The sequence below is a fragment of the Callorhinchus milii genome, unplaced genomic scaffold (genome assembly GCF_018977255.1).
Source record: "Callorhinchus milii isolate IMCB2004 unplaced genomic scaffold, IMCB_Cmil_1.0 Scaffold2, whole genome shotgun sequence".
NCBI classification, from domain to species: Eukaryota; Metazoa; Chordata; class Chondrichthyes; order Chimaeriformes; family Callorhinchidae; genus Callorhinchus; species Callorhinchus milii.
The window spans coordinates 26256631-26284526 of record NW_024704743.1 but is presented as its reverse complement, the minus strand read 5'-3'; the positions used below and the strand labels follow the sequence as shown (position 1 = coordinate 26284526).

Here is a 27896-nt window from a genome sequence, read left to right as displayed (position 1 = left end):
GTGTGATTACAGTTGTGGTGTGTGTGTGACTGTGTGTGTGTGAGACTGTAGCTGTGGTGTGTGTGTGTTGGTGTAGTGTGTGTGACTGTCTGTGTGGTGATGTTTGTGTGATTACAGCTGTGGTGTGTGTGTGTTGGTGTGTGTATATGACAGTTTGTGAAGTGACTGTGTGTGTTGGTGTGTGTATATGACAGTTTGTGAAGTGACTGTGTGTGTTGGTGTGTGTGTATGTGACAGTGTGTGTGTGACTGTGTGTGTTTGTGTGTGTATGTGACTGTGTGAAGTGACTGTGTGTGTTGGTGTGTGTGTGTGACAGTGTGTAGTGACTGTGGTGTGTGTGTGATTAGTTTGTGTGTGTGTGTTGGTGTATGTTGGTGTGTTTGTCTGTGTGTGTAGTGACTGTGTGTGTGTAGTGACTGTGTGTGTGTAGTGACTGTGTGTGTGTGTAGTGACTGTGTGTGTGTAGTGACTGTGTGTGTGTGTAGTGACTGTGTGTGTGTGTAGTGACTGTGTGTGTGTGTAGTGACTGTGTGTGTGTGTAGTGACTGTGTGTGTGTGGGTGTAGTGACTGTGTGTGGGTGTAGTGACTGTGTGTGGGTGTAGTGACTGTGTGTGTGTAGTGACTGTGTGTGTGTGTAGTGACTGTGTGTGTGTGTGTAGTGACTGTGTGTGTGTGTGTAGTGACTGTGTGTGTGTGTGTAGTGACTGTGTGTGTGTGTAGTGACTGTGTGTGTGTGTGTGACTGTGTGTGTGTGTAGTGACTGTGTGTGTGTAGTGACTGTGTGTGTGTAGTGACTGTGTGTGTGTGTGTAGTGACTGTGTGTGTGTGTGTGTAGTGACTGTGTGTGTGTGTAGTGACTGTGTGTGTGTGTGTGTAGTGACTGTGTGTGTGTGTGTAGTGACTGTGTGTGTGTGTAGTGACTGTGTGTGTGTGTGTGTAGTGACTGTGTGTGTGTGTAGTGACTGTGTGTGTGTGTGTGTAGTGACTGTGTGTGTGTGTAGTGACTGTGTGTGGTGTAGTGACTGTGTGTGATTACAGTGGAGGAGGGGGAGGGGCCGCTGTGACGTTGCTCGGGGCTGCAGTGCGGCTGCGCTGAGCTGATGGCGCTGACGGTGAGTGAGCAGTGGGTCCGCCAGAGAGTGGGTCTGGAGCAGCACAACCTGGGTAAGCGAGGCCGGGGATCCGGGCCTGGGCCGGGGGTCAGGGGGTCAGGGAGAGCGGGACAGGGACAGGGGGACAGGGAGAGGGACAGGGGGTCAGGGAGAGGGGACAGGGAGAGGGACAGGGGGACAGGGAGAGGGACAGGGGGACAGGGAGAGGGGTCTGGGGGAGAGGGGACAGGGGACAGGGAGTGGGGACAGGGGGAGAGGGGACAGGGGGGACAGGGAGAGGGACAGGGACAGGGAGAGGGACAGGGGGACAGGGAGAGGGACAGGGGGAGAGGGGACAGGGGGACAGGGAGTGGGGACAGGGGAGAGGGGACAGGGGGACAGGGAGAGGGGACAGGGGGAGAGGGGACAGGGGGACAGGGAGAGGGGACAGGGGGAGAGGGGACAGGGGACAGGGAGAGGGGACAGGGGACAGGGACAGGGGACAGGGAGAGGGGACAGGGGAGAGGGGACAGGGGACAGGGAGAGGGACAGGGAGAGAGGGGACAGGGGGACAGGGAGAGGGACAGGGGGACAGGGGACAGGGGGACAGGGAGAGGGACAGGGGAGAGGGGACAGGGGGACAGGGAGAGGGGACAGGGGGAAAGGGGACAGGGGGACAGGGAGAGGGGACAGGGAGTGGGGACAGGGAGTGGGGTCAGGGGGACAGGGAGTGGGGACAGGGAGTGGGGACAGGGGGACAGGGAGTGGGGACAGGGGGACAGGGAGTGGGGACAGGGAGTGGGGACAGGGGGACAGGGAGAGGGGTCTGGGGGACAGGGAGTGGGACAGGGGGACAGGGAGTGGGGACAGGGGGACAGGGAGTGGGTCTGGGGGACAGGGAGTGGGGTCAGGGGGACAGGGAGTGGGGACAGGGGACAGGAGTGGGGTCAGGGGGACAGGGAGTGGGGTCAGGGGGACAGGGAGTGGGGTCAGGGGGACAGGGAGTGGGTCAGGGGGACAGGGAGTGGGGTCAGGGGAAGGGAGTGGGGTCAGGGGACAGGGAGTGGGGTCAGGGGGACAGGGAGTGGGGTCAGGGAGTGGGGTCAGGGGGACAGGGAGTGGGGTCAGGGAGTGGGGTCAGGGGGACAGGGAGTGGGGTCAGGGAGTGGGGTCAGGGGGACAGGGAGTGGGGTCAGGGAGTGGGGTCGGGGGACAGGGAGTGGGGACAGGGAGTGGGGTCAGGGGACAGGGAGTGGGGACAGGGAGTGGGTCAGGGAGTGGGGACAGGGGACAGGGAGTGGGACAGGGAGTGGGGACAGGGGGACAGGGAGTGGGGACAGGGGGACAGGGAGTGGGGTCAGGGAGTGGGGTCAGGGGGACAGGGAGTGGGGACAGGGGGACAGGGAGTGGGGACAGGGAGTGGGGTCAGGGAGTGGGGACAGGGGGACAGGGGGACAGGGAGAGGGGACAGGGAGTGGGGTCAGGGGACAGGGAGAAGGGTCGGGGGAGAGGGTCAGGGGGACAGGGAGTGGGGTCAGGGGGACAGGGAGTGGGGTCTGGGGGACAGGGAGTGGGGACAGGGGGACAGGGAGAGGGGTTGGGGGGACAGGGAGTGGGGTCAGGGGGACAGGGAGTGGGGACAGGGGGACAGGGAGTGGGGTCAGGGGGACAGGGAGTGGGGACAGGGGGACAGGGAGAGGGGTCGGGGGACAGGGAGTGGGGTCTGGGGGACAGGGAGTGGGGTCTGGGGGACAGGGAGTGGGGTCAGGGGGACAGGGGGACAGGGAGTGGGGACAGGGGGACAGGGAGTGGGGACAGGGGGACAGGGAGTGGGGTCAGGGGGACAGAGAGTGGGGTCTGGGGGACAGGGAGTGGGTCTGGGGGACAGGGAGAGGGGTCTGGGTGGGGGACAGGGAGTGGGGTCAGGGTGGGGACAGGGAGTGGGGTCAGGGGGACAGGGAGTGAGGTCAGGGGGACAGGGAGTGGGGACAGGGGGACAGAGAGAGGGGTCTGGGGGACAGGGAGTGGGGACAGGGGGACAGGGAGTGAGGTCAGGGGGACAGGGAGTGGGGACAGGGGACAGAGAGAGGGGTCTTGGGGACAGGGAGTGGGGACAGGGGGACAGGGAGTGGGGTCAGGGGGACAGGGAGTGGGGTCTGGGTTGGGGGTGGACAGAGAGTGGGGTCAGGGTCAGGGGGACAGAGCGGGGTCTGGGTCAGGGGACAGGGAGTGGGGTCTGGGTCAGGGGGACAGAGATAGGTCTGGGTCAGGGGGACAGAGAGTGGGGTCTGGGTCAGGGGGGGACAGAGCGGGATCTGGGTCAGGGGGGGACAGAGAGTGGGGTCAGGGTGGGGGACAGAACGGGGTCTGGGTCAGGGGACAGGAAGTGGGGTCTGGGTCAGGGGGAAAGAGATGGGTCTGGGTCAGGGGGACAGAGAGTGGGGTCAGGGTCAGGGGTGGACAGAGAGTGGGGTCAGGTTCAGGGGGGACAGAGAGTGGGGTCGGTGGGGGACAGAGGGGGGTCTGGGTCAGGGGACAGAGAGTGGGTCTGGGTCAGGGGGACAGAGAGTGGGGTCTGGGTCAGGAGGATAGAGAGTGGGGTCAGGGTCAGGGGGTGGACAGAGAGCGGGGTCAGGTTCAGGGGGACAGAGTGGGGTCTGGGTCAGGGGGACAGAGAGGGGTCAGGGTCAGGGGGACAGAGAGTGGGGTCAGGGTCAGGGGTGGACAGAGAGTGGGGTCAGGTTCAGGGGGACAGAGTGGGGTCTGGGTCGGGGGGACAGAGAGTGGGGTCAGGGTCAGGGGGGGACAGAGAGTGGGGTCTGGGTCAGGGGAACAGAGAGTGGGGTCAGGGTCAGGGGGGGACAGGGAGTGGGGTCTGAATCAGGGGGGGACAGAGAGTGGGGTCTGGGTCAGTGGGGGACAGAGAGTGGTGTCAGGGTCAGGGGGCACAGAGTGCGGTCAGGGTCAGGGGGTACAGAGAGTGGGGTCTGGGTCAGGGGGAACAGAGAGTGGGGTCAGGGTCAGGGGGGGACAGAGAGTGGGGTCTGGGTCAGGGGAACAGAGAGTGGGGTCAGGGTCAGGGGGGGACAGAGAGTGGGGTCTGGGTCGGGGGGGACAGAGAGCGGGGTCAGGGTCAGGGGGTGACAGAGAGTGGGGTCTGAGTCAGGGGGGACAGAGAGTGGGGTCTGGGTCAGGGGGACAGAGAGTGGGGTCTGGGTCAGGGGGACAGAGAGTGGGGTCTGAGTCGGGGGGACAGAGAGTGGGGTCTGAGTCAGGGGGGGACAGAGAGTGGGGTCTGAGTCGGGGGGACAGAGAGTGGGGTCTGAGTCAGGGGGGGACAGAGAGTGGGGTCTGGGTCAGGGGGACAGAGAGTGGGGTCTGAGTCGGGGGGACAGAGAGTGGGGTCTGAGTCAGGGGGGACAGAGAGTGGGGTCTGGGTCAGGGGGGACAGAGAGTGGGGTCTGGGTCAGGGGGACAGAGAGTGGGGTCTGAGTCGGGGGGACAGAGAGTGGGGTCTGAGTCGGGGGACAGAGAGTGGGGTCTGAGTCAGGGGGGACAGAGAGTGGGGTCTGGGTCAGGGGGGGACAGAGAGTGGGGTCAGGGTCAGGGGGGACAGAGTGTGGTCAGGGTCAGGGGGGACAGAGAGTGGGGTCAGGGTCAGGGGGTGACAGAGAGTGGGGTCAGGGTCAGGGGGTGACAGAGAGCGGGGCCAGGGTCAGGGGGTGACAGAGAGCGGGGCCACGCTGGGAGAGGCCGGGATGGGTTTCTGGCTCTTCCAGGTGTTGCCAAGGACAAAGTCCAGATGTGGCTCCCGTTGCTTGTCCCTGACGGGTCGGGTGGTCGTAGCCGGACAAGCTGCCGGATAGCTTGCCAGGCAGTGATATCACTGGCAAGCTTTGCGGAGTTAGCTGGTTCGACTCCAGCAGAGACCCCACTCTCTGTCCCCCCTGAACCTGACCACGCTCTCTGTCTCCCCCCGACCCTGACCCCACTCTCTGTCCCCCCCCCGACCCAGACCCCACTCTCTGTCCCACACACACTCTGGGTTCCCCAAGCCTTGGTTCTTGCCAACCTGCGCCTAATACTTTCCCGGAATTAGGGAAGCGGGATGCGTCCCTCCACGGAGAGAGGGTGCGTTCCATTGCAGCAATCTTTCTCTGGGATTTCTATGTCCAGGTGGGAGGCATGGTAATCTCAGCTTGGCTTGGATACTCTTAATAATAATAATAATAATAATCTTTGCATTTGATATAGCGCTTTTCACGTCGGGAGGACGTCCCAAACACAGTGATGGGTTTCCGCATGTGTCTAACAACTGGCTGATCCCCCAAAAATCTTAAGGGCTGCTGCCCTTACTTTGCTCTCGTCTCCTCCCCGAACTGCTCCCAGGGCTGTAAACCACTTTCTTGCTTGATGTGTAAACCAGAAACGTATCAGTTTTTGTGTCCTCATAATAAAGGTGTTCGTGCAAGAGAAAAATGTCTAACCTGCATACATGTACACCTGTAGGCACAAGCCATTCACTGAAACATAAAAACAATAATAACTAATCATGTTTTCCAGAGTTCATAAAAGCAACGCACTGCACTACTGGTCCAACAATAACAGTAATAATCAATAACAAGGAACACTAGTAATTGTTGCATTTAGGATGCAGGTACAACAACAACAGAATTACATTTGTATAGCGCCTTTCACGTCAGGAGGAAGTCCCAATATGCTGGACAGTCTGTGTTTCTGAAACGAGCTGGGGGTCGGGATTGGGGAGGGTGGGGGGCAGGGGAAGGAGGGTGACCGAAGGCACAGTTGAAATGGAGGATCTTGAAGGAGCCAAGGGAGGGTACGAGGCGGAGAGACTGTGGGATGGAGTTCCAGAGGGTGGGAGCAGAGTGGCTGAAGGCCCACCCGCCAATGGTGGGGCAGGCTAGGTAGGGAACATGAAGCAGGCCAGAGCTCGCTGAGCCGAGGGAGCAGGCAGGATGGTAGGTGGCTAGGAGGTCTCAGAGGTGAGGGGATCAAGTCCATGGAGGGCTTTGAAAGTGGGCACCAGGATCTTCTGTGTGATGGGAAGCCAGTGGAGTCGGGTTGATAGGTTCACGGAGCCTGGTGCGGGAAAGTACGACGGCACACAGGCAAACAGGATCTGGAGGAGGTCATTCAACCCTCAGAATCTGTTCTATCAATTTATTAGATCTTGGTTGATTTTTTAATCCCATTGCTCTTTTGGCATATCTCAACTAGTTGTTTTGCCCATCAGGAAGCTCATAGAAATTTCCTGCTACCTTCCATCTACCCAGTGAGCGAAATTGTTGGATGCCAAATGAAACAACTATTGACTATGCTTCATGGGGGTGGGGCAGTTAATTGGAGCTGGACTGGCTCAAGGTGACATGTTTGGCAACAAATGTCAGAATCGAGCTAACTCTCTGTGGCTGTCTCAGTAGCCCAGTTCCTGAGGCAGGTGAGTCTGCAGTACTCCAGGTCACTGCCGATGACAGCACAGCCAGGCTTGCTTATTGGCAGGCCACGGAGAGGCAGACCAGTCAGTCACTGGGTTCAGAGATTCTTCTCACTCAGCTCCCCTGCAAGCGAAAGCCCTAATGGTGGGTGGTCCTAGCTGGACATGTAGCAGGAAAGCTTGTCAGGCCGTGCCTTCAACAGCAAGCTACACAGTTCTAGCTGGTTGGAAGCCAGCAGTACTCCCAACACACACTTTGGGGGTCCCTAAACCTTGGCTCTTGCCAACCTGCTCTTACTACTTTCCAGAATTAGGAAGAGAGTGTTCATTGCATTGCAATAAATATCTCTGGAATTTACTTGTATAAATCCTGTAGTGTATTGGTTAGAGCACTCGCCTCGCAAGCGAGAGGACCCAGGTTCCATTCCCGGGCAGGGTGAAACCTTAGGCAGGTTTTCTTCCTCCACACACTTCTGTTTACCCAGCAGTTATGTAGGAGCCTGGTTGTTAGTCGATTGGCGGATCATTCTCCAGCTGAACTGGCTGCAAGGTGACATGTTTGGCAACGGAATGTCAGAATCGAGCCGGTCTTTTGTGGCCGACTCGGTAGTCCAGTTCTGCTGATGACAGCACAGTCAGACTGGTTCGTTGGCAGGACCTGGAAGGGCAGACCAGTCAGTCACCGGGGGTAGGGAATCATCCCACCCAGCTCCTGTTAACCCTGCAAGCCAAACCCCTAACGGGTACGGTGGTCCTAGCTGGACAAGCAGTGGAAAAGCTTGTCCAGCGAGGACCATCCTACAGTAATATCAATGGCAAGCTACGTGGTTTTATCTGCTAGACTCCAGCAGTACGGTAACACGCACTCTGGGTTCCCCAAGCCTAGGCTCTTGCCAACCTCTTCCAATACCTCCCAGAATTAGGTAAGCAGGATGCGTCACTCCGGGGAGAGTGGGTTCCATTCCAACAATCTGTCTCTGAAATTTCCATGTATAGGTGGGATGCATGGAATTCTCAGGTTGGTTTGGATACTCCTAAGCATGGTGGTAGGTTTCCACGTGTCAGACGCCCAGCTGACCAAAAAAAATTGCTCACAGTAGAACACATTCAAGAATACTTTTCAGGTATCTTATCCCTATTTGAACATTTTATATAATGCGTTCCTTTCTTTGAACCTGAAAATTATTTCCTTTATCTTTACACTCAGAGTTTGCTCATCGTTGCTTACCTCTTTCACCTTTAATAAATCTTTTCCTTTAATAGAGTCTTCTCCATGTCTTTGAGTGAATAGATAAATATATAGCCAACTTTAATCTGAGTAGAAGATTGCTTAGAACTGTGCATAATATGGTACCAGGTTAGTAAATTATAACATCAGGTGTAAAGGAAATTAGATATCCTATTTAGGCACCTAATACTATATTTTAGTATTCAATCGAATTATCATATTGAAGATATTGTTACAAATCATGTGCTAAAAGCCTTCACTTCAAAAGGCTTTATTAGATCTGCTCACTAAAATATAGGTGAGAGAATAATTTGCAAATTTCTTTATTGTAGGTATTACAACAACAACTTGCATTTATATAACGCAGGGTAGCTTCCCAGAGCGTTTGACAGTGGCCGAACACGATGTATAAGAAGGACACAAGCACAAAACTCAGTTTATTTTTCGTTAATGTTGCTAAGATTTAGAAAGAAATACAGATATGTTCTTCATCTTCACCAGTGGTAGTTCTGTGGAATAAACTCTTAAAAGAACTTGCTGATTTATTGATATCTTCTCATATTCCTCTTGTGCTCCAAATACGTCATCCAACCCATTATTGTCTAAATCCATGTATCTTTGTACACAGTGCATCCTGTTAAGAGCTTTGCAAAGTTTTATAATGCGATAAGGCGCTATATAAATACAAGTATTATTGTCACTGTATTGAAATTAAAATTCTATGCACTGTGTCCTACACTATATTTTACCAGACCATAAAGAGTGAATCTCTTTAGTTCCCTCCATCTCCTACCACGTAAGAATTCAAATCCGGCTTCATCCGGGCCTTGTTTAATTTATGTCCTTGTCTCTTTTCCAGTTAGTTGTTCAGCTGTCAGTATGGGCATTGGCTCTTCACTTAAGTGCCTCAATTAAATTTTAAAAAACTCTTAAAAAGTAGTGGGATAGATATTTGGTTGAAAGTTACAAGAGTAGGTGCAGACTTGCAGAGATAAATGATGGTTGTAACATGATTTCATGATACTCTTGAGATTTGCTGTTTAGTTGCAGAGAAATGTTAAGAGTGTTCTTATGTTTGTTCACCTCTCTTAAGGGAGTGTCTTGTGACACAGAGTTTGGAAAGAGGGCACTCAATGACTGAATGACTTTTTCCGGTTCCATCCTTTGTATTACTTCAGAACCAACAATCAACTGCCACAAAAGAATTCCTGCAATGATTACACTCTGTGTTAAGCTTGGAGTCCTGTACAACAACAAACAAGAACAAAATTACATTTATAGAGCACCTTTCACGTCGGGAGGACGTCCCAAAGCGCTGAACAGTCAGGTGTCGGGGCCCGAGCATGAGGGAGGGGTGGTGTAGGGGTGAGGGAAGGCAGAGAGGTGGGAGGGAGACCAAAGGCACGATCGAAGAGAAGGGTCTTGAGACCGGCCTCGAAGGAGGCAAGGGAGGAAGCGAGACGAAGGGACCGTGGGATGGAATTCCAGAGTGTGGGGACAGAGAGGCTGAAAGCCCGGCCACCGATGGTAGGATGGGTCGGGCACCCAGTGTAACTCAGCGAGAGGTCTTGAGTTTGATTCCCGGCAGGGCGAAACGTTGGGAAGTTTCCTTACTCCACATGCCTCTGTTTACCTAGGAGTAAGTAGGAACCCGGTTGTTAGTCGATTGGCGGATCGCTTTTCTGGGGGTAATAATTGCTTCAAAAATAATAATAATAAATTGGTCACTTCAATCCATGACTGTTTGTGGGACACTCCTGCACGCAATTGGCTGCCGGTTTCGCCCACAAAATATACAGTCCATTCACTTTACAGTATATTCTGTGAAGCGCTTTGAGACGTCTCCCAGTCGTGATAAAGAGCTAAATCGAATGCTAGCATTATTGTTGTTAAATCAATCTAAATTATCATTTGGCTCAGGTATGGGATCAAGTGAGCTGCTTTCTCCTAAGTCTTGTTGAGCTCTCTCTCTGCATTCGTCCATACAAGTGGTGAATATACTCCTGAATCGAACGTTGCAGATGACATTAATAATAATAATCCTTGCATTTCTTTGCCTATGAAGAGTACCTAACCCCTGACAATTTATGAAGCTACAGTGTTGAAGTGACTGCTCCAGTTACATTTCTTGTCAATGATAACCTCCCCAGGATGTTTTTGAGGAAATATCCTATCTTACCTTGTATACTATTCACCTTCAGTTCAAGTGGCCCCAGTCTTTTTGTGTCTACTGCCTCTTGGCATATTGTCCCAACTACTCATCATTCTTTGAACACAAGAGTGTATCACAATATTCGTCTTTTGTTTAACCTTTTGCCCCAATAAAAAACTGTCTATGCTGAATATCTAAGACTCTCACATAAAGAATAGTTATTTGGATTAAGCACTCTTGAGTCTGCCGTCATCCTTGAGACAGGACAGGAAAGAGAAAATAAAATGTCATTGTGCGAGGGGCAAGAAAGACATCCAAAAGTCAAAGACTAAATGAGACAATTGCAACACAAAAATACTTGAGCAAAGCAGTTAAATACTTCAGCAAAGCACAATAACATCTGAACGTCAGGCAGCAGCAATTAAAATTTTGGGCCAAATGATGATGAAAACCCAACTGCAGTTTGGTTACAGCTATTGTTGTAAGCAAATTGTCTGCAACATGCACCTATAAATATATAGTTACTACACTTTACAGTAATTCTTGTGAAGCATTTTGAGATATCTGATGATGTGCTAAGGTGACATATCAAATGCAGTGATTATCATAATTGTTATGGGTATAAAGTACTTGAAGTATTTACATACCCAATGCCTTATGACTAGACAGTGACATTCACCTATAGAAATGAAAACAGATGCAATTTAATATTTACAGTGTATAAAGGACAGGCAAAGTAAAAGTAAAGTAAAAATAAAAGAAGTAACACTAACTCCAATGGCAGTTAGTCAAATAGACTAAGAGCAAACGTACAGCAGCAGGACTGCAGCAAGGACTTGATCAACATTGATAAACTATAACACAAAATACTGCAGATGCTGGAAATCTGAAACAAAAACAGAAGTCACTGGGAACACTCAGCAGGTCAGACAGCATCTATGGAGAAAGGAAAGTGAGTCAACTTTTCATGTCCACGACCCTTCGTCAGAATGGCCCCAGTCTTTTTGTGTCGACTGTCTCCTTGATAAACTATGCTACCTTGAGGCCTGTGACTACGTAAATCCCTGATGCCTTCATGCTTTCTTTTGAGTAAACATACACAAACCTTGGCCAGATCAGAAATGCATCAAAGCAAATCTATTAGCATCAGCAATCTCAGCTCAAGCATAAAAGGCAATTCTTGCTGGTGGAAGTAAAAACTGGTCGTGGCGTTAAGAAAGATATTTCCTACAAAAATCACATGAAAAATAGCATGCCATATAATCACACCATGCGGGTAATACAGCATAAAATTTACATCGTCAACAGCAGTTGAAGCTAGCTGACAGACATCAAATATCAATAGTATCATACCTGCTACAGAAAATAATAGGGGGAAAAAATCTTTTAGCAACTTCCAGTACCCTCGCCTGAAGGCACACTGTTCTGCACTGATCAGCACTGTTGTCAAAAGTTTTTAAGAATTTTCCTTTCCCGGACAAGCTGTTGTTGAAACTAACTTGATAAATTCTTTTCAAAACGGAATAATATTGCCCTTGTCGGGGAGCTGTCATGTGCAGAACTGAGGCATTCAGACCGCAAAGGTTCCAGGTCGAACTCGGTGCTCTATGCTGAGTTAGCTAATCTATGTAATTTTATCAGATTTACTTCAACCAATTCTCTGCAGAGTCTATACAAGATGGAATTTTCATGATTTGTTGAGTTTTGTTCTTTATTTTAATATTTTTAAGAAAAAGTTGGCAAGTAACTAAATCATCTTCTCATCTTGTTGCATTGTCAGAAGTGCCATTCTTCAGTTAAGAAATTAAACCGTGGTGGACACTAAAGATAAAATGGCACTATTTGGAAAAGAGAAGGAATTTTCTCCCAGTGTCATGGCCAACAATCACCTAGATAAAATTGTTCAGTTGCTTTGTGGTTGTTTGTGAGACATCACTGTGCAGAAAATAACTACCATGTTTATCTATACAATACACAATCACTACACTCTACAGTAAATTACAGCAAACAAAAGTCAGCTACTTGTGAAAGATAATGGGCAATGACTTCTGATTAATTGTAGCTGCTCCTTTGCTCTTGCTGCTGGAAGTGGGTAACACTCCATGTCCTTCCTTGTTCCTGCAGAACCTTTTAATCGAAAACCTATTATTAAAACCATGACTCCTGGATGAGAGCAAGACATGGTGTCTACACATGAAATCCAATCCTTTTCACTCAATCTTTAGTTTCCTAATGCAAGTAATCATTTTAATTGTCTATTGGTATTATATATGCAAGACCAAAGAGCCCCTGTAGGTTCATACAACTTATTCTTCATATTTCCCTCCAATTTTCCTCCCCTTCTCCCTAGAAGTCATGAATGACGTGGTATGATTCAAAGAGCATGAGTCTAAGCCAATAACTAAGAGTGTTCTTCCAGCGCTTTGGGAAGTCCTCCCAACGTGAAAGGCGCTCTATAAATGTAATTTTGTTGTTGTAGTTGTTGTATTTGCAAGCTGGGTTGGGAAATGTGGCAGCACATTTCTGTTCACAAACCAGGTAACAATCTGAAATAGATTCTGGCAGAATTTTCACTCATCAGAAGAAAATTACAGCACTGGAATAATGTGCAGTCGGCCTCAGGGATTGAATTTGACAGCATCCTGATCTGTTATGGCTGGGATTCATATTAGACAATGACTTTTCTAAATGTCTTTACTTGATTTTGGCAAAAAAAAGTGTGTGAGAAGATCTGAACAGTCTCCAAAATGGCTTATTCTGAGAGTACATTGACTGCATTCAAACATTTATGCTACCAACCATTGCAATGACTGTAATAGCTTTAATTCAACTTTTTTTTTACTTTGAGGATTATCACCTTCGCATTTTCTCTCTTTTTCCTCCCGATCTTCAGACACCATTCAGTTTTACACCCTCCCTAGACTACAGACAGCTGGAAGTTGAGCAGTTTGCTTTCAGGACTTTGAAATTGCTTCACTGAACCAGCTGCCAGGAGGCATTCAAGAACAGCTCAGGGACAACTTGCCCTTTGAAGTTTTGAGGACATCTTGATCTCCAATTGTTTCCCTAATATGCTGTGTCTGGGACCTTGGTGCATTCTCAGTTCTCTGGAGACTATCATTGATGCTCCGACATGCTATGCTATTGCCTTTTAAAAACTCACACTATTTTGTAGGTCATTTCACTCAGTTTAAGCTTTTACTCGGAGTCGTCTCCGCCACTGTCAAGTGCTCTGGAACCCTACCCAGCGTGAGGGGCGCTATATAAGTGCAAGTTGTTGTTTTTACTCATACTGTAGGGACGTTCCTAACCCTAAAATTTAGCGCTTTGGTTCAGTAAAGCAGCATGTTTCAAAATATTAAACATCTTTCTTGCTATTTTTCAGTGACTTACATAGGTGAAAATAAGCTATTTATTTATTGGTAAACAGGTATTTCCTGTTCTTATTTCTTATTGTGGGAACAGTAGAAAGATTCATTTGTAAAAGAAAGATGAAGAAGGTGCCCAATGGCTCAGGACGTAGCTTAACCATAGGCCCAAAGGATTGAAGGTTCAATTTCAGCTTGTATTCAGTTAGTGATCTCAACACAACAATAGAAGAAATGATATAATTCACCAAAATCACTGTCAAGTCACACACCTCGGGGAATGGTCATTTAGGAACGCACTGCAGGGCGGTCTGTGACTCTACCCTGACAAAGAATCATACTTTACAAATCACTTGTAATTTTTTTCATTGGTTAATTACGAAATTAAGGACATGTCTAGTTTGTTCAGTGTTACGGATTTCTTTTCTTATCTGATTTCAGGATTGTCAGTGATACAAAGGAAGTTATTTTTCATTACAAATCCATACCTGTTACCTGCTTTGAGATGTCCTCCTGTCATGAAAAGCGCTATGTAAATGTAATTTGTATTGATGTCAGACCTCTGCTAAATTACATCTCACAAAATATCTATTTTCACGATTATAATTTTCCTTTGTGTGTAGAAAGAAATGTGACATGCTGGTAACTATAGAATATTGACAGTCTGCACAACTTTTAAGTGGCTCCACTAAGTAAATAGAATCAAAGAATGTTGCACTGGAGGAGCCAGTGTTTTTTTTCACATGAGAAACTTATCTAATCCTGTACCCACCCTTTAATATTACTTTTTTGAAAGTATCTGATTATCTGAATAGGAACTGCCTCCTGTTCCCGATCCTCATCCTGGTTCACCAGCCACCTCCGCTCGCTCAAGGGCCAGGTGCGGGCTGCCGAACGCACTTGGCTCAAATCCGGCCAAACGGTCCACTGGCACATCTGGCTGGACCTCATCAAGACCTACCGCTCCGCTCTCGCCTCAGCCAAATCATCCTTCTATTCCAGGTTGATCCTGGAGGTGAAGGGCAACCCCAGGCTCCTGTTCTCCACCACCAACCAAGCACCTCCACCCTCCCCGCAGGTTCTTTCCTCCGACTCCCACTGCGAGGAAATTCTGGACTTCCTCGGGTCTAAAATCGAGGGAATCCACTCAGCTGCCACTCCCCTCACAACTTCCATCCCTTCCCTACCCACCCCTCATTTTCAAGGCTCTCCATGGCCTTGCCCCCTCCTACCTCTCTGACCTGCTGACTCAGTATCAACCTGCCCGCTCCCTCAGTTCAGTGGGTTCCACCCTGCTCCATGTCTCCCACCCGACCCGCCCTACCATCGGTGGCCGGGCTTTCAGCCTCTCTGTTCCCATTCTTTGGAACTCCATCCCACAATCCCTCCGCCTTGCTCCCTCTCTTGCCTCTTTCAAGGTACAATTCCTTTTCGACAGTGCCCTCAGCTGCCCTCCTACCTCTCTGCCCTCCCTCATCCCAAACCTGCCCCCCCCACACTCGGGTCCTGACTGTTCCTCCCGATGTGAAAGGCACTTTACAAACGTAATTTTGCTGTTGTTGTTGTAATTTGACTTAGAAAAAATGTTGACTTTGAAATATATGTTTAGACTAAAGTTAAATTATTGCTCCATACTTAATAGATTTCGGAATGAGTGGGCGGACTATGAGTTAACGGAAATATCTTTCAATTTCATGCTAAGTTTAACATTTATACAAGTCATAAATTAGTTTGGGTTTTTGAAAAGTTATTTGAAGTATGTGACTATTCAAAGTTTTGTTAACTTTGACAGTAATATTTTTCATCGTCTTTCAGTGGATGTGCGATCCCTAAATCTACCGGGAAATTATCAAGAAAAGATCACAAATCTGGGAAATTCCCTTAAGAGCTTTGTACGTTTGAAGTCACTCGACCTTTCTCGGAATGCTTTGGTTACATTGCAGGTATGTTTACTTTGTTGATGTAGACTCAAACCAGTTTGCCTAGTAGAACTGTTAAATGCATGATGTTTTAGTTGTCGTTCTGTTGGATGTTGTTTTTAATAGTTCAGAAAATATTGATAGTTTTAAATTGGTTATAAGTGCGTGTTAAATTGATACACTGGGCCCAATATAGAACGGTCATCTGTGTTCAATATAATATGAGGGACAATAGCTTGTCTTTTTGTTCAATGTGCAGAATATAAGGAGCAGGTATCTCTTCCAGCAGGGCCTGAGGAGAAGGAGAAACTTGAGCTCTTCAAATCTGGTCTCAAAAAGTTTGACATCACAGTATAGTGATAATGGCACAACAGAAAATAATTTGCCCCGAACAGTGCTCTCCCACTGGTAATGCTATACTGTATTGAAACAGTAACACAATAAAAATACAGATTTAAGACAATTTTTCAACAACAACAAAATCACATTTGTATAGCGACTTTCATGTCGGGAGTACGTCCCAAGGCGCTGGATAGACAGAGTTTCGGACACGAGCTGGGGGTCGGGGTGGGGGATAGCAGGGGGGGAAGCAGGGAGATCGAAAGCACGGTCGAAGAGGAGGGTCTTGAGATGGGTCTTGAAGGTGGCAAGGGAGGAGGTGAGGCAGAGGGACTGCGGGATGGAGTTCCAGAGGGTGGGAGCAGAGTGGCAGAAGGCCCGCCCGCCAATAGTGGGGCGAGCAAGGCGGGAACTTGAAGCAGCCGGAGTCCGCTGAGTGGAGGGAGCGAACAGTGTAGTAGAGGGTTAGAAGGTCATAGTGGTACTGGGGAGCAAGACCATGGAGGGCTTTGAAGGTGAGGACCAGGATCTTGAACTATATCCTCTGTGTGATGGGAAGCCAGTGGAGTTGGACAAGGATGGGGGTGATAGGGTCACGGAGCCTCGTGCAGGAGAGGACATGGGCTGCAGAGTTCTGGATGATCTGCAGTCTGTGGAGGGAGGAGTTAGAGAGGCCAACAAGCAGGGAGTTTGCAAAGTCGAGCCTTGATGAAATGAAAGCATGTATGAGGGTTTTGGCGGCCTGCAGTGTGAGATAGTGTCGGAGCCGGGCGACATTGCGGAGATGGGGAAGGCAAAGCATGTCATGGCGCAGATGTGGGGCAGAAAGGATAGTTGAGGGTCAAGACCCCCTGGTTCCGGACTGGCTTAGCAAGGTGGAGTTTGAAACCACGGATGGTGATGGTGTCAGCGCCTGAGGTGTGGAGGTGCTGACGGGACCAATCAGGAGAGACTCGGTCTTATTGACGCTCAACTGAAGAAAGTTTGCTCTCACCCAGACTTGATATCTGACAGACATTTTGTCAGGACAGCAGTGGTCCTGGAGTCAAGGCTGGAGGCAGAGAGATATAGTTGGGTGTCATCCGCATACACGTGGAAGTTGACCCCATGTCTGCAGATGATGTCACCAAGAGGGAGCATATAAATATTGATAATGTCTATTGGCTGGATGTTCAATGCTGCAATTTAGTTTGCCTTTCATTGTTTGAGAATTTAAGAATTGAAAATCTAATAATCAAAGCAGCTATATCTACTTCCAAGAAGATTTTGTAGAAGTGCTTTAAAGTTTTACCATTGCAATTTTCCTATTTTGGAGTATATATTTGTTTTGCCCACAAAATATAGTCAATTCACTTTACAGTATATTCTGTGAAGCGCATTGAGACGTCTTGAAGACACGACAAGGACAAGGCGCTATATCAAATGCAAGGATTATTATTATTATTATGTGCCTTGGCTGCCTCCGGCACTCCTCTAAAGCAGAGTTATTTATTCACGAATGAATTTAGTAAAGTATCAGAATTGTACTTAATCCTGTCCTTCCCTGCTGCGCCCACACATACCTTTTCCACCAACGATTACTGAATAGAAATCAGGAATAGGTTGAACCTATGATTGAATTTCAGTCCCCCTCCTCTCAGCCCAATAGCCCGTTGTATTGTTGTGCTGGTTGAGATCAGCTAACATAGCACAGACCAGGGATTTAACATAGGACTGTGTTCGTTCTTATAGTTCAGCTTCATACTGAGGACCTCCACCAAATCCTTTGTTGCATTGCATTAATAATTATATAATAATTACCTTTATTTATTCCACTATGTGACTAACTATTGAGATAGATTTGCAGCATCCCAAGGTTAGCTCTACACTTTGCTTTAACTAAGTATACTGGTATACTTCAATATGGGACTATTCTCGCTGACAAATAATGGGATTATTTGTCAGAGAAGAGCTAAGATAATTACTGTGTCACAAATTCAATTAAGAAAGCCACAAAATGATTATTGTGCTCATGTTAAAATATCTTGAAAGGGCTTTATAGCGTTACTACTGCTTGTACAATTTATGCAAAGAAATACAGGAATAAACATTACAAATTTTTTGTAAAATGATGGTATACATTTTGCCCACAAAATATAGTCAATTCACTTTACAGTGTATTCTATGAAGCAATTTGAGATGTCTCAAAGATGTGATAAGGGGGTCTATATAAAATGCAAGGATTATTATTATATAGAGTTACTTGGTCTCTTGCTGTCTTTTCATAAATAGTAGCTAAAGCAGTGTTTCTTACCAAGCAGATCTTATTACCAGGATACAATGCTGTGTCGTTATTAATACTGTTTAATGTTCAATGCTCTAGGGAGAAAAGAAGATCGCATAGTCTGTATTATGTTCCAGTTGTGTGTCTAATGGGAAAGAAGGATCTCGGTCTGTTCCCAGCATTGTTAAAAACATCTGAAATGCTGGAACAAGATCAGACTATTTAACTTCTCAAGCCCATTCCTTCCACAGACCCCGCAAAGCCTTCTGAGGGACAGGACAGTTCCTCATAGATACTTCCTGATCCCAAGAGGTAATTGAGCTTAAACCCATTCATCCATCCATCTCTCCATTCCCACTTCTTCATTATTCAGCGTGGTCTGCTGCTCTCCATAAACAAGCTTCCTACCCCCCCCCGCCTGTCCCTCCTCCTCAACAACAATCACAACTTACATTTCAATAGCACTCTCCGTACAACATAGCTTCTACGAGCACTGCGCAGTAGCAGGTTTGGACACTGAACAAGAGAAGATGAGGTAACCATAGGCATAGCCAAAGAGTTAGATCTTAATAATAATGATAATAATCCTTGCATTTGATAAATTGACTCATCATGTCTTCGAGACATCTCAAAGCGCTTCACAGAATATACTGTATAAAGTGAATTGACTGTATACTTTATGGGCGAAACTCACAGCAGTGTTCCCACAAATAGTCGTGAATTGAATGAACAAATTATTATTTTTTTTTGAAGGAATTATTATCTCCAGAAAAGCAATCTGCCAATCGACTAACACCTGGGTTCCTACTTACTGCAAGTAAACAGAGGCAGAAACTTGCCCAATCTTTTGCCCTGCCAGGAATCGAACCCAGGTCTCTCACTTGCGAGGCAAGTGCTCTAACCACTGAGCTACAGGACTCAACAACAACAACTTGCACTTATATGGGCCCTCCCTGCAGGATAACGTCTCAGAGCACTTAAGAGTGGCAGAGGCTGTCTCCGAGCCAGGGGGAAAGGGGAGGTGGCAGTAAGCATGTTCAAAGAAGAAAGTTTTCAGGCGGGACTTGAAAGAGGGGGCAAGGCAGAGAGATCGAGGGAGAGTGTTTCAGAGTTTGGGGGCGTAGTGGCTGAAAGAATGATATCTGGTGGTGAGGCAGAGGGCGAGGGATGAGCAGAGGATGCGAGGTGCAGGTCGAGCGGAGGTGCTGGGTGATGGATTGAGGAGTGAGGAGGTCAGAGAGGTAGGGAGATGCCAGGGAGTGAATGGATTTGAACCCGAGTGAGGATGTTGAAGTTGATCCATTTGGTGATGGGGAGCCAGTGGAGCCTGGCCAGAACTGGTGAGATGTGGGTCCGTGTCAGTATGCGGGCAGCAGAGTTTTGAATGAGCTGGATCTTGTGAATGGTGGAGCTGGAGAGACTGCGAGGAGTGCTTTGGAGTAATCCAAGCGGGAGGTGACAAACGCATTAACGAGGGTTTTGGCTGCATTTGGGGTCAAAGGCGTGCAATGTGGCGGAGGTGGAAGAAGGCGGTCCTGGTCAGTGACTGGATGTGGGGGAGGAAGGACAGCTGGGGGTCGAACCGGACACCGAGGTTATGTACTGGTTCAGTGAGTCTGAGGGAGAGTCCAGGGAGGTTGAGGAGTTTAGATTCGCAGGAGTGAAGATGTTGACAGGAGCCAAGGAGTATGGATTCTATCTTTGTCCATATTCAGCTACAGGAAGCTTACACTCATCTAGAACTTGATGTTTGCCAGACAAGCTGATAGAACATCAGCGGACCTGGAGTTGATACTGGAGGAGGAAAAGTAGATTTGTGGAAGTATACTCCGTGTCTGTGGATGACATCGCCCAGAGGGAGCATATAGATAAGGAAAAGAAGAGGGCCAAGGATGGAGCCGTGGGGTACCTCGCAGGTGCCCAGGCAGGGGCGGGAGGAGAAACTATTTGCTGAGATGAAATGGAGGCAGTTGGATAAGTAGGATTCAAACCATGTGAGTCCGGTCCCACTGAAGTGGATGAGGGAGGAGAGCCAATGGAGGAGGATGGTGCGGTTGACTGTGTCGAACGCAGCAGAGAGATCCAGGAAGACGAGGAAGCAGAGGGAGCCCTGGTCACAGAGAGAGAGAATGTTGTTTGTGACTTTGACAAGCGCTGTCTCTGTGCTTTGGGCAGGGCGAAAATCAGACTGCAAGGGATTAAGGAGGGAGTGGAGGGAGAGGTTTGACTGAAGTTGACCTGCAACAGTATGTTCGAATAGGTGAGATAGATAAAGAGTGGAATGAGGTGGAGCTCCTCAGATCCTAGCAGTATGGAAACAATTCTGTCCTTTGCAGTATTTGTTCACCTCACCTAGAAACTAACCCTATAATGTCATTTCCCAAGGAGATAAGTACCGAGGTTCTTTTATGAGGGAGTTAAGTGATACAATATCAGTAGCTTTTGTTCAGAGTATCATCACAGTATGAATTATTCTTGGGGGCAGCAGAAGAAATTCATAGTCTCAGTTGAGGCTTTTTGGTTTAAAGTTTGAAGTTCCCCCACCTCTCCGAGTTCTGCTAGCACAGTTTAAGTTGAGTCGTCTGCTTTATCTACATCATTTATGCCTCATCATTTTGCAAAGCTGCATAAAGCTGGCTTTCAAATTAAGATTGAATTTATTTTGTTCACATTTCTGTGTGTGAAATCTTCCAATTTTAAGCCAATGGTCTTCAGGCTATGACCATGAGCAATTTCAGGTCTTCGGATCCCTATTGATCTATCAACATTTCGGAATGTCTTTGGCATTGGCAAAAGCAGACACCGTCAGACCCCAGTTGACCTTGGATCTTATTGTGAAATTCAGTACAGTACTTGAAGTTCAGTGATCAGCCCTCTAAATTTGTTACTGTGTCTAACCAATATCAAAAAAATGAATTTCCTAATTGAAATAATTGAACATCTATCTAAATGCATTTCCTAAGCTTTAATAAGTGTTTTCTTATTATGCACACAGGGGATTGAGCAGTTGAAACATTTGGAAAAACTAAATTTGTATTATAATAAAATACCTAGTCTGAAAGAGGTATTTTGCATCCGTAACTTGACCGCCCTGAAGGACTTGGATCTTAGACTGAATCCTGTTTCCAAAAACGAAGCAGACTATCGGCTTTTTGTTGTCCACATGCTGCCCAATCTTAGAAGATTAGGTAAGTATCTTTCTGGTTTAAAATAATATATGACAATTGTTTTCACCAATTTCAGTCCTTTGGACGAGACATTAAAGATGAGGTCCCATCTGCTTGTTCAGGTGGGTGTTAAAGATAATAATAATAATAATCCTTTCACATCTTCTAGACATTTCAAAGCGCTTCACAGAATATACTGTAAAGTGAGTTGACTGTATATTTGTGGGCCAAACACCGCAGCCAATTGCGCACAGCAGTGACCCACAAACAGTCGTGGATTGAAGTGATCAATTTATTCTTGTTTTTTTTCTTGAGGGATTATTATCAGGCATGAGGAGTAAGGAAACTTTGCCCAAGGTTCCGCCCTGCAGGGAATCAAACCCAGGTCTCTCGTTTGTGAGGCGAGTGCTCTAACCATCGAGCTACAGGACTCCATGAGTCCACGAGTCCTGTAACTAAATTCCTAAAGCTGCCACTTTGGCAGTGGAAAGACATCATTATGGCAACAGATACCCGGCTCAATCACAACTCCTCACTAAGTGCCAGTAGTGCTACTTGTTCTTTATAAAGCTGATAAGAGCTTACGAACCGGTTAACGTATCAAAAGGTATGGAGGGAAGAGAATGGGGGAAAGCAAGAGAAAGCAAAATTAATTTGTAATAGACACGGAGCCAGTCATTGACATTTCCCACAAGTATTCTTAGTGTCCAGTATAAGAATAATAAATGATAATTGCATTTGATATCGCTCCTTATCATATTGTCAAAATTGTGTCAAAGTTGCTTCACAGGATTTTACTGTATAGTGTAGTGCCTTTGCATTTGTAGGCAAATGTGACAGGAGACTTGCACACAGTGATGTTCCGCAAACAGTTATGAAATGAATGACCAATTTTATCTAAACATTTTACATGATAGATGTGAAAGAAATGGGACCTCACTCCACAGCCTGCACAAATAGCAAGCGGCATATCTATTCCACATGGTGATTGGTACAGAGACACGCAATTCAGCTACAGGATACTATAATACAAAAGAAGCAACTAGGCCTGATGCACAAATACAAGCAGATCAGACTCACGGCGTCATTCAAAGGATCCCACGGCACCATACAAAACGAGAAAGGAGTTTTTTCCAGTGTCCTGGCCAACAATCCACCAAATCAAATTGGTACAGTAAAACTCACATAAATCTGATCTTTATAGATCGTATAATTGCCTATGTCATACATCTGTCCAAGTCCCATTCAAGAGTTTACATTCTATGTAGGTTTCACTTAACTCATTCTTTGCATAAGTCATATTAAATGTATGGTCCCAATTGATACGACTTATGTGAGATTTACTGTAATTCACTTCATGGCTGTTGTGCAGCATTATGCAGATTGACTGCTGCATTCACCTACAAAATACACAGCAGCTACACGTCAGTAAATCCTATGCAGCACGTTGGGAATTCCTCCCATCGTGAAAGGATATAAAATTCAAAGGTTATTATTGTTTTGCTTAATATTATAGAGATCCTAGATAATATACTCTTTCCCATCTAGTGGCATATCTTACGTCCAGCAGTCTGTATTTGTGTGACTTGGATTACATATGAGGGAATTTCTTCAAGTTGTATCCCAATTGCTTCAATGCTTCAAATATTAATTGAAACCACTTACCTTCACAATTTCCACAGTAATGTGCAGTTCTTTTGAAGTTGTCTTTGTGACTTATTTCTGTCTACTAGGCCTTCACCGATGATTGTGCACGTCTGTATAGACTACCGATGTGAAAACTGCAGGAATAACCTATTCAGTTGAGCTGTAAGCTCAGTCTACCAGCATCCAACATGGTGTTGTTGGTATTGTGTGAAGCAGTGGGAAGAAACATATTGTTTCTGGAGACATGGGGTGGAGGGAAAGGGCTCTTAGGAGGTTACAGCTGAAAGCAACAGGGCTACCTTATTTATCCCAAGTTAAATGTGGCTTCAGTTGCCCGTTTCCCTCCAACAGTGACTAGTAAAGAAAGAACGGTTCTGAATGGTGAACCTACAGCAACAAGAGCTTACTCAGTAATGGAACGTTTTTCAGAATCTTGGCAGCTTTCTGTAGCTGTCAACGTATATGTCACACACTGTACAATTCTGTCCTCCAGATTTTCCATGTATGAAAATGTTGTTAAAGAATCTCTCTTGTGATCTCGAGGTACGTTTTCTACATCGTGTTAATTCAAAATAATTAACCATGCTGTTACCACGCACTTTAGTAATACTGGAAAGAGTAACTAGGGCACCAGTAATAATGTTAAGAGCTCATCGTAGAATAAATGAAGGGAAGACTATAACCTCTGCATGTTTGAACATACAGGTGAACCAGCAGTTTAGCTGGGCCTGCCAAGGATAATTTCCCAGATTGTAAGTGATTTTCTTGTTCGTTCAGTTATAATTAGGGTAGATTTTCCAGGCTAGGATTTTATAACAGTACCTTTTCACTTCAATAGTGTTACAGCTTTAAACAGAGCATTGTCACCTCTAATGTGGAAGGTGTAATATTTTTATACGCAGCCATTGTAAAGCTGCTTATAGGAGGGACAACAATTACGTTGCTTTCAGTAATCCACCTAACCACATTCTGCCACCTGGCACCAGACTATTAAAGTAACTGAAATGACAGTTGGTTGTTTGCAGTCCAGCAGTTTGCAGAAACAATAATGGAAACATTATTTGTCTGTTGCTATGTGCAACTTGGCTGCAGTGCTCACCTGAAAAATGTACAATCACTCCACTTTACAGTATATCCTGAGAAGGGATGTGAGACGTCATCCTGACGTGAAGGGCACTATCGCCAAATGTAAGTGTTATTATTTAAGCAAAAATGGAAATATAGAATTCCCAGCACAGAATCATGTCCATACCAGCTCTTAGGAAAAGCTTCCCATTTAGTCTCACATTCTTACCCTTTTTGCAAACCCCTTAATATTGCTTTTTCAAATTCGATTTTGAAAGCGATTATGGATTCTACTTCAATTATGTTTCTATTTGTAGGGCATCTATTGTTCTAACTGGTCTCTGCAAGAAGAATTGAACTGTTGCCCTTGTTTTTTTAAATTATATAAAATTTATGTCCTCTTGTTACCGACTCGCTGACCAGTAGAAATAATTTCTCATTATTTAAGTTAAACCTCTGAAATTTGAACACCTCTTATCATCTCACCATTCAACTTTCTTTGCTCCAGTGAAAACAGCCCCAATTTCTCTCTTCACTCTTCATACTCAAATACCAGGATATTACTGTATTATATGCTAAAGCCTGATATTGCTATAAAATTGCAAGTTCTTCTTTGTACCTATCAATCGCTGCTTTAGAACTTCTGAGTTGAATCTGCCTCTATGGTCCTCTTGTGCATCACAACCCTCTGTGAAGAAATGTTCTGAACAATACTTGTGTGATGATATCAAGCTGTCCAAGATGCATGTTCAGAATGCCACAATACTAAGGAATTTGCCACAAGCGTTCTCCAAAAGTCCAGTGGTCGTGGCAAAATACCGCTGCCTTTTTGCGGTGGAATTTAGGAGTTTGTTACTGTTTTGCCCACAAAACATACAGTCAATTTACAGTATATTCTGTGAAGTGTTTTGCGACGTCTCAAAGACACGATAAGGCGTTATGTCAAATGCGAGGGCTATTATTATTAGCTGCAAAATTGAAAACGATATAGGCAAGTTAGTTAATGTGTTGCTTCCAATTCATCAAGTTAGACGCTGCATTGTAACAGATTTGATGAAAAAAATGGCCATTGTCCTGCTTCCGGCTCATCAGGTTGCCATGAATGTTCCTTCTGAGGGGAGAGGACCAGCTGACATTGTGAGCATGAGCAGAGCACACAGGAGGCTGGCTGGTGAGCTGACACTGCTCCTGAGCGGCTCGAGAAACACTCTTGATAAGGAAAACTACTGATAAAGAAAACAGTTAGGGGGAATAATTCCTTCAAAAACAATAATGATAATAAATTGATCACACGGCTGTTTGCGCCACACCCTCCGTGCGCAATTGGCTGCTGCGTTTCGCCCACAAAATGTACAGTCAATACACAAAATTCACTTTACAGTATATTCTGTGAAGCGCTTTAAGACGTTTGGGAGACGTGATAAAGAGCTATATCAAATGTAAGGATTATTATCATTATTTGTCTGTTGCTTGGACCAAAATTAGAATTTGAACCTCAGCGTTAGGAATATCCTGACCGTCACACAAAAAAACAAATTGAACTTTAGATTAATGCAAAAATAATTTCGGGTTCGTCACAGTGAAGTTGACGAATGTGATTTTGTTAAAAATGGAAGGGCACAACCGGTAACGTAAGAAACTGGCAGCTTTGTCAAACAATAACAGTTGAGTGTTATTACGGTGGTTGATTTAATCTCTTGCAGACGATCGGCCAGTTAGAGACAGTGAGCGCAAAGCGGCGTTGATGCACTTCTGCTCTGATCAGGCCTATGAGTTCCATGATCCTCTTGTCCTGGAACTGGAAACCGAAAGGTGAGAAAAACAAACATTAGATTTCAGCACTGTTTGCTTTATGAATTGTAATCTCAGTGTGCCTGCCTATAATAATTGCGAGGTGGAAATATTCAATCATGAAAATGTATTTTGTCGGCCGAGTATAAAGTTGGCCACCATTGTCCTAGCACCTCCCTTTCTCTGACCTTCTCCTTCCCACTTTCCTGCTCGTCCCCTTGCTCAGCTATCTCAGGATGGCTCCATGTCCCTCGTCCCTTCCATAGAGTGGAGGAATCACCATCGGTGGTCGAGCCTTCAGATGCTATGCTCCTAATCTCTGGAACTCCATCCCTGTACTCTTCTGTCTGGAATGCCCCTCTCTTATCTAATCTATTTAGCCTTCAGCTGCTACGCTAATCTCTGGAACTCCATCCCTGTACTCTTCTGTCTGGAACTCCCCTCTCTTATTTAATAACAATAATAACAATCCTTGCATTTGATATAGCGCTTTTCATGTCTTCTAGACACCTCAAAGTGCTTCACAGAATAGACTGTAAAGTAAATTGACTGTATATTTGTGGACGAAATGTGGCAGCCAATTGCGCACAGCAGTGTCCACAAACAGTCGTGGATTGAAATGACCAATTTATTATTGTTTTGGAGGGATTATTATCAGGCATGTGGAGTAAGAAAACTTGCCCAAGGTTTCACCCTGCTGGGAATCAAACCCAGGTCTCTCGCTTGCAAAGCAAGTGCACTAACCACTGAGCTACAGGACCTTGAATCCCACTCTAAACAATTACCTCTCGAATATCCCTAAGGTCTAACCCTATATTCGTTAAGTGCTCTGAAACATTATTCTACCTGAACATTGCTGTATAAATTAAAGGACGTTATTGTTATTTATGTTAAAGTATGTGCCGGGATCCTCTTTCTGCTGGATAGCTCTGCAATAAATAATAAATAACTTTTTAACTGCATACAAGTCATTTAAAATTATTTTTGCAATACAGAATATTGGATTTTCAGTTATAACATCATATTGCTTCCTTGTTTACCAACAGAATTGCATGTTTAGAGCATGGGCAGCATTGATGATCTTTAAAAAAAATGTGATGGCTGTATGAGTGAATGCATCTTGTATGGGGCATTGACCTAAGTTTGGTCTGTAGTCTGTCTTGATTTCAAATGCAGCTGCAATAGAAACACTATAATCGGCCTCAACGCATTCAAATCAGATCGTAGAGGTGGACAGCCAGTAATATAACACACTGTGCCACCCTGTCCAATCCCTAGATTAACCATATTAAATATATAAAGGTTTGAGGTCATGTTTTGTTCCGTTTGAGCTAAAATTCCTTCTGCAGCACTTGCCATGCAAAACAACATTCAGTATCATGTCCCAGCCCTGACAGAGCAGACGAGAAGATAGTTCAGTGGAAAGGCAGCCGGATAGGAAGAAGGAGATGTAATGAGCGAGTGAGAGCCATGCAGATAGAGAAGGCAAATCTCACAAGGAAAAGCCCAGGAGCAGGAGATCAAAATAGGTAAGAGAGGAATATAGTTGTTTTGGGAGGTGGGAGGCCAGACATTTCCAATTTGTTTCTCTACTTTTATGACAACAGTATCTCATGCGATGGTAGAGTTCCACAAGCATCTGCAATCATTAGTAGCTCACGCATGTGCCATTCTGGGTGCTCAGAGTATGAGTATTGTCAGTAGATAGTCAGAGAAAAAAAATGTTAACTCCCCTCTTCCTATCCCAACACAGTTCATAAACATAGAAGTCTACAATGTAGAGTCATTAGGCAGGGGCAGAAGCAATTGGCTTCTGTGAAGTCTGGGAACTAAAGCTGGGGCTTTCTGGTCTCAGTTCTGTAAAAGATGGGTATTTACCCACTGAAGCATCGGCTAAAAGGATCAGAGGCAGAGTTGTATAATTGTTGGATTGCTTTTCCGGGGGTAATAATCCCTTCAAAAAATAAATAATGAAAATAATAATAATAATTTGGTCCGTGTTTTTGGGACACTGCTGTGTGCATTTTGCCGCATGTCCCCCACAAAGTATACAGTCAGTTACCTTTCAATATATTCTGCGAAGCGCTTTGAGATGTCTCAAAGACGTGATAAGGTGCTAAATCAAATGCAAGGATTATTATTATTACTGTGAGCCATGGGTCACTGCTGACAACACTTCCTGCCCATATGCATACTAGTCAGAGGAACTTCTGGTGTTCTCTGGGATGCTAACCTGAGTTAGGGGTGCTATATAAATCCAGGTTGCTGTTGTTGAACTGCTTTGCAGCTGCCGCAGTTTCTTGCACATCTGTGTGCAGGACGCGACACTAATTTGGAGTCCTGTAGCTCAGTGGTTAGAGCACTCGCCTTGCAAGCGAGACACCTGGTTTCAATTACAGGCAGGGCA

At 46.3% G+C, this 27896-nt stretch overlaps 1 protein-coding gene across 2 annotated transcripts in view; it reads left to right on the top strand.

The window, feature by feature from the left end:
* The first annotated feature begins 1067 nt into the window (after positions 1-1067).
* The window catches only part of cep72 (centrosomal protein 72), an 81086-nt gene continuing 54257 nt past the window's right edge, over positions 1068-27896 (top strand). For both annotated transcript variants that reach the window (XM_042331865.1, XM_042331864.1), the window contains exons 1-4: positions 1068-1165; positions 15114-15241; positions 20815-21007; positions 25402-25510. In XM_042331865.1, the coding sequence (XP_042187799.1) occupies positions 1102-1165; positions 15114-15241; positions 20815-21007; positions 25402-25510 (494 nt within the window). In that variant the 5' untranslated portion in view covers positions 1068-1101. The remainder of the gene's footprint in view (positions 1166-15113; positions 15242-20814; positions 21008-25401; positions 25511-27896) is intronic.